Source organism: Dioscorea cayenensis, chromosome 1 (assembly GCF_009730915.1).
Source record: "Dioscorea cayenensis subsp. rotundata cultivar TDr96_F1 chromosome 1, TDr96_F1_v2_PseudoChromosome.rev07_lg8_w22 25.fasta, whole genome shotgun sequence".
NCBI lineage: Eukaryota > Viridiplantae > Streptophyta > Magnoliopsida > Dioscoreales > Dioscoreaceae > Dioscorea > Dioscorea cayenensis.
This window is the reverse complement of record NC_052471.1, coordinates 10,583,904-10,595,338: the sequence shown is the minus strand read 5'-3', so window position 1 is coordinate 10,595,338 and position 11,435 is coordinate 10,583,904. Positions and strand designations below refer to the sequence as shown.

General features: G+C 37.2%; 2 protein-coding genes across 2 annotated transcripts; one reads left to right on the top strand and one right to left on the bottom strand.

Annotated features, from left to right (window-relative positions):
* The first annotated feature begins 1,960 nt into the window (after positions 1-1,960).
* On the top strand, positions 1,961-6,998 carry LOC120259979 (U-box domain-containing protein 44-like). Its single transcript, XM_039267429.1, has 4 exons — positions 1,961-2,345; positions 3,462-4,035; positions 4,122-4,431; positions 5,149-6,998. Exons 2-4 carry the CDS (start codon positions 3,484-3,486, stop codon positions 6,723-6,725), a joined length of 2,439 nt encoding a protein of 812 aa, XP_039123363.1. The 5' UTR covers positions 1,961-2,345; positions 3,462-3,483; the 3' UTR covers positions 6,726-6,998.
* A 502-nt stretch (positions 6,999-7,500) lies between these two features.
* LOC120265312 (protein trichome birefringence-like 12) lies at positions 7,501-11,193 on the bottom strand. The gene is made up of 4 exons (XM_039273185.1): positions 10,637-11,193; positions 10,056-10,199; positions 8,180-8,429; positions 7,501-8,096 (listed from the first exon to the last, which is right to left on the bottom strand). The coding sequence occupies exons 1-4, from the start codon at positions 11,182-11,184 to the stop codon at positions 7,815-7,817; spliced, it is 1,224 nt and encodes a 407-aa protein (XP_039129119.1). The 5' UTR covers positions 11,185-11,193; the 3' UTR covers positions 7,501-7,814.
* Between the last annotated feature and the right edge of the window lie 242 nt (positions 11,194-11,435).

Genomic DNA, 11,435 nt, shown 5'->3' with positions numbered 1-11,435 from the left:
TGGAAGACCAAACTTGGATCGAGTTTGGAAAGAAAATCGGGAGATCTTTTGTGGCCACCTTTGGTGAGATGGTGTTAGTGCCAATTGGTGTGTGAGACCCTCGGGAGAGGGACTTGTTGAAATGACGTGAGGAAGGAAGCGATTGCAAATAGGAGGAGCTCGGGACGAGTCAATTGTTACAAAGCGGAATGAAGGAACCGGGAGGGTTGAAGGTGTCGCAAGTTCGGTTGCAAGTGAGCTACAACTCAGTCATGTAGTCATGTTCAGTAAAGTGGGTAATGTTGCAACTGAGTGTTGGAATATTTAATTTTGGAAGGTGTTTAAGTTAGGAACCTGTAGATAAGAGACCATGCTTGAAGATTTAGGATGAGCCACATGAGAGAGACCTTTTAGTGAAGGTTGAGGAGAGTGGGCATCGGGCAATCTTAAGAGGGCTTTCTTTGTCATTGTGTGAGTGAGAGAGTGTGTTAGTACTCTTCATTCCTAACCTCTTTTAGTGGATTATTTCTCCAGGCTTTGTCCCCCAGATGTAGGTAAGGGTGTGATGAACTGGGTAACCATATTGTGTGCCTCTTTCTTGCATGCTTGATTGTGTGTTTGCGTTTTTATTACTGATAAGTTGAGTGAAAATTTAACGCACAACTACCCCTCCGGAACTAACACTATTTAAAAAAATTAATTGAAAGTAACCTACAAAATTTAAAAATATTATTTTTATGAATTCACCCAACTAATTAATTTTAAAACTATCCCATTTATTATATGTTTACATAGATTTGCATCCTATATTTATACACATTAAATCATCAATCATACACGGATTGGATATATCCGTCCACAAATTCAACCAAAACTGATTTGTTTTGATTTTTTTTTATATAAAAAATTATGTTTTACATTAACAACCAAAGTGATACTTTTTTCACATACATAGTAAATATATACTCTTTTTTTTAATAAATAATAAATATATACTCTCTCCGGCCTTTTTTATTTTTTATTTTTTATTTTTATTTTAAAGATTTTTTTATTATTTTTATTAATTCATTTGGAAAATTTATAAAGTATTAAATATTTTTTTTAAATTTATCTTTTATATTTAATCTTCTACTATTTTCAATAAATCATATTTAACTACATATTCTAAATAAGTATAATTTAAAAAATTAATATAATTTTTTATAAAAAAAAATTTTTAATATCATCCCTCGAACTTTCTCACATGATAAAAAAAAAATCCCTGAACTATTTTATATCCCAAAAATTCCTTCTAATTTTTTGACACCATCTGATAGCTTATTTTTCAGTACTTTTGTTAAAATGCCTCTCAGCGATTTTAAACGAAAATACAAAATAGTAAATAAAAAACTGAGATATTAAACATCAAAAACAAATATTAAACAAAAACATTACATTTTAAATGAAAACTTATGTAGTTACACGTAAACATACAATGTTAAATAAAAAATATATTTAATAAACGGAAAATACATTTTGTAAGTGGGGCAAAATTAGATTTTTAAATTAAGTAAACTCATTCAGAGACTGAAAAATAAGTTAATAGAAAATAAAAAACTGTAGATGATATTTGAAAAATTACAAGGACTAATAAATAATTTTTTCAATGAATTATAGATTACTAATTAATTTTAATTAAAATTTTTAATTTATAAATTAGTTAAACATAGACGAGTAAAAAGGATGAATGTATATAAAAAAAATTAAATAAAAAATATAAAAAATTTTTGAAAAGAAAATATCTCAAAATAGTGAGTAAGTGAATAGTAAATAATAAAGAGGTGGGGGGTAGGAAAAAGCATAATGATTAGCTACTGATAGATTGTTTTTTACTACAAGGTTTTTTCTCTCAAACATCAATGGTTGTAGTGATGATGATGATGATGATGATGATGATGTGAGGTTACAAAACCCAAGTTAAGGACAAAGCCAAAGCTAAAGCGAAGCCCATGCCAAGCCATGGCTCTCATCCCTCTCTCTGTGGTTCCCACCAACCTCTCCCCCACTCTCTCCCTCCCCATTCCTCCCTTTGTCGCCATTCCCTTCTCATTCCGCTGACCTTTCTACCTGTCGTCATCCCCTGACGTTCCCCCTTTCCATTCCCCTTGATCCTTCTCCGAATCCGCTTCCGTGGATCACCCCTTTTCCTCCTCTTTTTCCTCTTTCTGGAAACCCTAGTCTTGTTTATCTCTCTGCACGGGCGATCCGGCACCTGGCGCGTTTTCTGCTGGTGCCGGTGGCGGATGATAATGGCGGATTGTGAATTAGGGTTTTGTGAGCTGTTGCTTCGCTGGAGATCGTGAGAAGTTGTGCCGGGCGTTCTTGAGGTTTGATTTGTTTCTGATTTTATTTGTTTGAGATTTGGGAATTGGATCTGGAATGCAAACCCTAGTTGGAATTAGGTTTTTTTTTAGGGGATGATTATGAGTTTGATTAGGGTTTTAATTTTGATTGGTCTGTGTGGATGCATCTTTTTGGATGAATAATGAATTCTTGTAGGTAAACTAGCATGTGGTTTTCTTATTGAGTTTGTGTATAAATGGGATCGAAGTTCCATCTCTGATGAGCTTTGATGATATGAGCCAAGAACATGGAGATAATTCTCCAATAAAAGCTTATTTGTGTTTTAGTAAAAATCAGGGCATTTTAAATGAGGTCAAAATTATGCAGTGTCTGTTGATGTTATACCTCAATTCTTTCATTTTGAGCTGGTTATAATATCAGTGAGATATAATCGAATTTAGCATCAAGGAACTTTGATCCAGGTTCAAGTGAAAGCTAAATTTGTATGCCTTGCTCTATGTGGGGTTTAGTTTACCAAAAAGAGGTTCTGAGCTGAATGAATTTGGATAAGTTGACTCTAAAGCAATGAGTGGTTGAGTTGATTCTGCATTTCTGGGATGATTGAAATGGTAATAAGATTGTTTTTAAAACTTGGTACGTCTAGTTTCAAGTCAAAGTCTCTCATAGATTTTCCTTGTTCAAGTGTCATGATGTCCAAACTCTTAGAGAGAAAGAGATTAAATAAGATTTGTATAAAAGAAAGAAAAGAAAAAAATGTTATCTACTTGTTTTGTGTGTATCTGCTTAGAGAAAGACCAACTTTGTTCTGAACTGGGGCAATAAATGTTGACTTTGTTGACAGTGTGAGTAAACAGAGACTGAATTGCAGGACCTTTCTGTTGGGTTCTAGATTTCGAAGTTTAAAGTTATACTTTGCTGGCCAGAGATGAAAGCAGCCCTAGCTTCACTTTATTGATGTCGGCATGGCCTTTTGAGTCCTTCTGATTGTTTGCGTGGCCATAGTAGTAATTTTTCACGCTATAACCACATTGGCAGAATTCTCTGAAAGCAGCCATTCAATGGTGTTTACTTATTTGTTTGTCCTTATAGGTTTTCTTTTCTGTTCAATGACTCATATGGTTCTCATTTTTCATGTCTAGATATATCTGCTGCTTAGAAAAGATGGCTGAGAGTTTTGATGCAAGTTTTTATCCTGGAAGCACGTCTGATGATAGCTACCATGAAAAAACACATTTTGAGCCCATTTATGAGTCTTTTCTGTGCCCCCTTACAAAGCAGATTATGCATGATCCTGTAACCATAGAGAGTGGACGGACTTTTGAGCGAGAAGCAATTGAGAAGTGGTTCAAGGAATGTAGAGACAGTGGAAGAAAGCCCATGTGTCCATTGACTCTGCGAGTATTGAATAATACTGACCTCAACCCTAGCATTGCTATTCGAAACACAATTGAGGAATGGACCAAGAGAAATGATGCTGCTTGGCTTGATAATTGCTGTAGATCTCTTACTCCTGGAAGCTCAGAAAATGCTATTTTGCAAGGCCTAGACCATATTATTGGCTTTTGCATGAAAAGCAGATCAAACAAGGAAGTTGTGCGAAACTTAGAGCTGATACCACAAATTGCTGAAATGTTAAAGAATAGCAACACTAAAGTAAGGTGTAAAGCACTAGAAACTCTTCGTATTGTGGCAGAAGAAGATATTGAGAATAAGGTTGTGAAAGTGGTTTATCTTTTGTTGAAATGAGTTGTCCAACATGCATGATTTATGATTGTCTAATCAACTATTTTGTATTCCAGGAAGCTATGGCTGCTGGGGATACCATAAGGACCATTGTAAAATTCTTGTCACATGATCATTCACAGGAGAGGGAGGAGGCTGTTTCTTTGTTGTGTGAGCTTTCAAAGTCTGAATCTTTGTGTGAGAAGATTGGTGGAGTTAATGGTGCTATCCTTATCTTGGTTGGGATGTCAAGTAGTAAATCTGAAAATATTATAGCAGTCGAGAAAGCTGAACACACTCTGGAGAATTTGGAGAGGTGCGAGAAAAATGTGAAGCAAATGGCTGAAAATGGTCGTTTGCAGCCTCTTCTAAAACTACTCCTTGAAGGTATTTCCCATCTCTTGTCCAAAGCTGTCGCTTGTCAATGTGTTTTCTCTGTTATCTTCATTAAATTATGCTATTAGAGTTATTATGAGCAGATAAACCGAAAACCATCCATGTGATTTTCACATGTTTTCCTCACTTTTTGAATTTTCTAGCTTTTAGACACTAAGGTTGCTCTCCCTCTCTTCTCTTTGTTTACTATCATAGGAAGATATGTTCTATGTTGTGGATATTTTGGAGAGCATCACTGAGCAGATAGGGGGAACAACTGTGCTTTGGTTATCCATCTTATTTTCTTCAATTTTCTCTTTATTTTCCCACAAATTGACTTTCCATTAATTGTGTAGTTTAGTATGACCTTCAAACACTTGAAGATATGTTCTATGTTGTGGATAATTTGAATATATATGATCATGCTCTCTATATGCAATTTTGGAGAGCATCACTGAGAAGATAGGGTGGGGGGTGGGGGGACAACTGTGCTTTGGTTATCCATCTTATTTTCTTCAATTTTCTCTTTATTTTCTCACAAATTGACTTTCCATTAATTGTGTAGTTTAGTATGACCTTCAAACACTTGATCATTGAGAGTAATATATAGACAAGAGACTAATATCATAAAAATAGTACAAATATGGAGGAAACTTTTGTCATGCTTAGCTTTTTTTTGCCGTTATTGTAACTCATTCATCTCATAAACGACAATGTCTATTGATTCAGGTTCATCTGAGACAAGGTTGTCAATGGCTGCATTTCTTGGGGACATTGTACTGAGCAATGATGTGAAAGTCTTTGTTGCCCAAACTGCTGGGTCATCCCTGATTGATATTCTGAGAAGTGGAAACATGCAGGCCCGAGACGCCGCTCTCAAAGCACTGAACCAAATGTCATCGCATGATATGAGTGCTAAGTTATTAATTGAAGCAGGAATTCTCCCTCCGCTCGTCAAAGATCTTTTCACTGTTGGTGCAAATCATCTTCCCATGAAGCTTAAAGAGGTCTCTGCAACAATTCTTGCTAATATTGTTGCCTCAGGTGCTGATTTTGAATCCATTTCAGTCGGTCAGAATGACCAGACAATGGTTTCCGAAGACATTGTCCACAACCTTCTCCACCTCATTAGCAACACTGGTCCTGCAATTGAGTGCAAGCTTCTTCAAATCCTTGCTGGCCTCACTAACTCTTCGGCAACAGTAGTAAGTATTGTTTCGGCCATTAAGAGCTCTGGTGCTACTGTTAGTCTGATTCAGTTCATTGAGGCTCCTCAGAGAGAAATACGTGTTGCTTCCCTAAAGCTTCTACACAATATATCACCATTCATGGGTCAAGAGCTTGCTGAAGCCCTATGTGCTACAGCTGGACAGCTGGGCAGCCTGATTAAGGTGATATCAGAGAACAATGGAATCTCGGAAGAACAGGCATCCGCTGTTGGTCTGTTGGCTTCTCTTCCTGAGAGGGACTCAGGTCTTACCCGACGACTCTTGGATGAGGGTGCATTTGATGTTGTCATTTCTAGGGTGATGAGAATACGACAAGGGATAACTCGGGGAAACCGTTTTTACACTCCTTTCCTTGAAGGACTCATTGGAGTTCTTTCAAGGCTCACATATGTCTTACAAGACGAGGCTGAGATCATGAACATTGTTCGTGAACACAAGCTCGCCGAACTCTTTGTAGATATGCTTCAGATGAACGGGCCTGATAAGGTACAAATATCTTCTGCATTGGCGTTGGAGAATCTCTCTGAGCAAACCAAAGTCCTTACACGAATGCCTGAAGTTGCAGAACCTGGAATATGTTGCTCTATCTTTCCCTGTTTAGGCAAGCCACCTGAAGTAATTGGATTGTGCCTGGTGCACCATGGTTTCTGTTCACTGAAGGAGAGTTTCTGCCTCTTGGATGGTAAAGCAGTTGAACGGTTGGTCGCATGTTTGGAACACTCAAATGAGAAGGTGGTCGAGGCTGCCCTGGCTGCGCTTTGCACTCTGTTGGCTGATGGGGTGGACATCGAAAAAGGAGTGGCAGTATTGGTCGAGGCAGAGGGGATCCAACCGATACTAGATGTTCTTGTTGAAAACCGAACAGAGGTCCTCCGGTATCGAGCAGTTTGGGCGGTCGAAAGGATTCTTAGGACAGAGGAAATAGCCTATCAGGTTTCGGCAGATCAAAGAGTGGGAACGGCTCTTGTAGAGGCTTTTCGGCATGGGGATTACCGGACAAAGCAAACTGCAGAGCGCGCGCTGAAGCACATTGACAGATTGCCGAACTTTTCAGGTATATTTCCAAAGATGGGTTGATGATGCAATGCCGAATTGTGGGAACCCTGGCAAGAGTGTATATTTTATTTTTCTTTTTTATTGGATTTATTTTGCTTCACGAAGTGGTGTAGGTTCTGTATCTATAGAATGCTGTTCATTTGTTCATGGAATTGTATCATGAGTTCTTGTGCAAATATTTTGTTTTGTTGTGCATGCTGTCATCAAATGTTATAAAGGTGTGTTAGGAGGCATTCGGCAATTATTTGACATTGTAATTCTCACAGGGTGATGCTTTGACAGTGCAGTTCTCAATTGAGTAATGATGTTTAAGCTGAATTAATAAGTCGAATTATTAGTCCGATTGCCGTGGATGTTGAGTTGGTATCCATGACAATATTCACGTCATTTTTTATTTTATAAAAAAAGATAATTTTTTTTTTACCATCTAATAAAATGAAAACCCTCACCCTAAACCATAAATTATAAACTGCAAATCTTTCGAATTACGATTTATTATTTAGGACTTAGAGTTTAGGATTCATGTTTTTTTAATTTTAGGTTAAAAATTTTATAATATTTGGGTTGAGTTTCAGATTTAGGATATTAGGGTTTAGAGTTTAAGATTAACCTTTAAACTTTAAAAATTATAAAATAAGAGTTTAGATTATAAAAAATTAAACCTTTTCTAAAAAAATGAGAGATGAAGAATGATTTGGATGCTGGTATGTATTGCTCATTCGTAATTATTAAAAAAAACATTGTTATTCTCGCTGGGAAATAATGTAATAATTTGGTATCATACTAATAGAAGGTAAGGAGTCATCATTAACATCCTTGAACATTGATTTTATAAGTACATCTACAAGTATTTTTCTGAACAAATTGGATCAAAGACTCAAAATCACTGCCAATGGGGATACATGTGGAATTGCAATATTCACAAAAGGAAAAACACAAACAATTACGCACATTTACAGGGGTGCAAGTGCCAAACCCCTGTCATTAATGAGTAGCAATGTTCTATTGCTAAAATAAATGTGAACCCCTATAGATATGCAGCACTATGAACTTCAGTAATTGATCTTCATTCGTGTGGAATCACAAATAATTCTCATACGTTAACAAAAGTCATCCTGCTCCGAAGTCATGTATGATTTTCGTTGCCAAGATGTCAACCCATGTATCAGGTACGCCGGGAAGGCACCAATGCATGCAGTCCTGACCCCATATCGCCACTGCATCCTTCTTCCCTAACCAGATCGCTGGATGTGCGTCGGCCCTGAACTCACTCATATGTGTCAAGTTGAGCAACTGGATGTCCCTTCCATCAATTGCTTCTTTGATAAGAAAATTCACTTCTCGTGCTTCCTTGTTTACTCCCTTGTTTCCAGGATCAAACCATGAATCAAGCTGTCCAGACATCAATGTAACTTTGATTCTATTGATCAGTTGTAGTAATAATAGAGATTGTGTCGATAAAATGTTCAGTGTACCTCTCCTGCACTGAGGGGTTTCGTAAACAAGCAGCTGCCGTTGTGATCCCATTCACCACCGTGGAAATGTCTTGGTGATTGAGAACGCCAGTATTTGAGGGTTCTTTTAGGAACTTCCTTCTCGATGTAAGAGATCATACTCTTTAGTACCACTTTGAGACCGTCAACTATTCCAAGTGCAGGTACAATAGGCTTTCCATCCTTGAAAAATACAAGGGGAGTTTCTTTTGGAAATTTATCAGAACCCCACCTGTTTTCAGGAGATGTAGAATCAGCTCGTTATCTATCTAGATTGATATTATAAAAAATACACAAGGATTATACAAATAGAAGGGCATAATAGAAGTTCTGCTAATCAATACTGAAAGCAAACAGAACAAAATCAATAGTTACAAAATAGGAAATGATTTATCTTCCTAGCATTATTAGAAGCTTTATAGCTACTTCACATCATGCCCATCACCCAATATCTTGGCAGCACAATGGCACCAGCAGATTCTCCGGCACCAGGAGTCAGGTGCATGACATTTTCCTGATGTGATACAGTGACTAAAAACAAAAAATATATGTGTCTGATAATAAATTAGACTTCAGGTTTTCATCTAAACTGGTTTTAACTTGGAAATTTTGGAACATCACAGCATTCGTCAATTTCATTTTCTTAAACATCATCATGCGTAACTTTACTAACTTGCATCGGATAAGCTTTTTAGGTAGCCTCCTGAACCACGAACTGAATGAATAAATTGTACGTCTTGTATAAGTGAGGTAGAAGTATCATCAAACAGTATGCTTGTTCAAATCTTATAAACTTAGGCCTTCCAATGAAGTAGAGAGTGATAAAATTGCCCAAACAAACAAAGCCACTAGGCACAATATCCCTTACAAATTTTTTAGACATAAGAGAAGGCCCTATTCCCTACTAATAGCCATAGTGAGAATAGTAAAAGTAAACCGGTAGTACTAATATAATAATGGTAACAGAAACAACAAAAGCAACAACAATAAGAAGACCCCTGATGAAAAATGAGGTTCTAGTCAATTAAAACCAAGTGAAGTTTTGGCGCCACCTATTTTTATTTTTTAATTTTTATTATTTATTTACTTATTTATCTATTTATTTATTTAACTCAATACACCACAACTTCACCAAAACATAGGGCTCCATCACTTGTTTTGGTGAATTTTTCAAGCTCCATGTATCACCAAAAATTATTGTTTTGGGGCATTACGAAAGTTATACATCTCATCATTTTCTCAAGGATGAATATACCTAAGCTTAAAAAAAATTCATGAAGAACAATTCTCTAAGCAAAATCTAATTCAATTAACAGAATGGATACACAAAATCTTTTTCCGACCCATCACCACTTAAGCTTAACTAAGTTTGCAGACAAGTCTCTCGCCTCCTAAACCTGATTTAATTAACAAAATGGTAGCAACAATATTGGAAGTAACATAAATAGGCAAAATGGGAAAATAGCAAGAATTTTACATGCACATCTTCAAATTAATCTCAGACAACATGAAGTTCAAACTTTTAAAATTTCGAAAACATACATAAACAAAAATCCATGCCTTCCAACAAGAACAAGGTGAATGTTCATAGTGCAATGATGATGGTTGTAATTATGACAAAAAAAAAAAAAATGATTGCATGTTTTTCTATCAATATCATGTCTAAGAACATAACTAATAATGAAATTCAATAAACTTACAAAGAGACTTCCAACAAGAACAAGGTGAATGCTCATATTGCAATGATGATGGTTGTAATTACGACAAAAAAAGGATTGCATGTTCTCTATCAATATCTTGTCTAAGAAAATAACTAATAATCAAATTCAATAAATTGACAAAGAGATCAAAGCATTACCAGTGCCCAGTGTTGAACACTAACACATCATAGAAATTGGTAACATTAACCCAATCATCAGCAGGAACATCAACATCCACTCTATAAATCCCCTTCAATCCATCCTCATGAAAAGAAGCAGAAGAATTCTCCACAGGCTGCCACCTTAACAATGATTAGTTGCCAAGAGCAGTAAGCAAACACATAGGAGTGCATGAATTCAAGGAAAGTTACAGAAAAGAAAAGAAATCACCATAAATAAATGGTAATAACAAATTATCAGCTGCCAAGAGTAGCAAGAAATCACTTAAGAGAGCATGAATTCAAAGAATATTGCAGAAAAGAAAAGAAGACATCATTAATGAATGATCTTCATCCAGACAAATTCATAATCAAACAAATGATTATTTGCCAAGTGTATGAGCCAACAATTAAGAGAACATAAATTTAAGGAAACATCATAAATAAACTCTCTCCATTCAACCAAATTCATAGAGAAACACAATCTGTCTCTTTGTTTCCTTTTATTTTCCACCAATTTCAATAAATCCAAAGACAAAACTTAAGAATTTTCCAAACACCACAATGCAATCAATGCATACCTATATCGCGCGAGCAACACAGCACGGTGATAAGCAACAGTGACATCGAATGTGGGGAAATAGCCACCACGCCAAGCGCCTTTCCTCTTCCACTTCCTTGCGCCGGGATCGGCGGAGTGGAGAGCGCAGAGGAAGGCAACCAAGAAGTTCTCATTCAATGAATCACCAACAAAACCTATCCTCCGGCCCCTCATCGAGCTGAGAAACGCGGCCGGGTCGATCGGGGGGAGAGGTGAGCCTCCGCAGCCATTGGGGAGCCAAGAGAAGGCGTTGATGGAGGCCATACCGTCCCTGTCATTGCGGTAGCAGTTCCAGGCGTTGCGGTGAAAGGGGCAGGAAGCGTCGTAGAGGGCGGGGCGAGGAAAGATGATCCATTGGCCGGAGAAGAGGTCGCAGGCGGCGTTGGAGAGGGGAGAGGAGGAGGAGGGGGAAGGGGGGAGGAGGAGGGTGGTGGAGTAGAGCAGAGCGAAGCTTGAGAGGAGGATGGCGATAATGGCGGAGAAGCAAAGGGAGGATTTGAGAGAGCGATGTGGATCTCTTGGTTTCATTTGTTCGCGTGTTTGGAGATCCCATCGGGGGAACGAAGCCGAAGGAGGTGAAGGTTTAAACGGGTCGGACTTGTGTTAAGCAAGATCCGGATCCGGATCTGGATCCGGATCCGATTTAGATAAGTTAAAAACAGAAATCACCATATATATATATATATATACAGTGGCTATATGAGGTCTTGTACTCTAGGAAGGTTCCCGCAATTGTAGGTACTTTTGTATGTTACTATTACTATTCTTTAATACAATAT

Bases quoted from the DNA above. Each gene is read 5' to 3' on its own strand.
- LOC120259979 (XM_039267429.1), top strand. From the start codon at position 3,484: ATGGCTGAGAGTTTTGATGCAAGTTTTTATCCTGGAAGCACGTCTGAT. The intron at 4,036-4,121 runs GTTGTGAAAGTG...TTTGTATTCCAG, and splicing joins AAGAAGATATTGAGAATAAG to GAAGCTATGGCTGCTGGGGA. The intron at 4,432-5,148 runs GTATTTCCCATC...CTATTGATTCAG, and splicing joins TCTAAAACTACTCCTTGAAG to GTTCATCTGAGACAAGGTTG.
- LOC120265312 (XM_039273185.1), bottom strand. From the start codon at position 11,184: ATGAAACCAAGAGATCCACATCGCTCTCTCAAATCCTCCCTTTGCTTC. The intron at 10,200-10,636 runs GTATGCATTGAT...ATCATTGTTAAG, and splicing joins GTGTTGCTCGCGCGATATAG to GTGGCAGCCTGTGGAGAATT. The intron at 8,430-10,055 runs GTAATGCTTTGA...TCCTGAAAACAG, and splicing joins GTGTTCAACACTGGGCACTG to GTGGGGTTCTGATAAATTTC.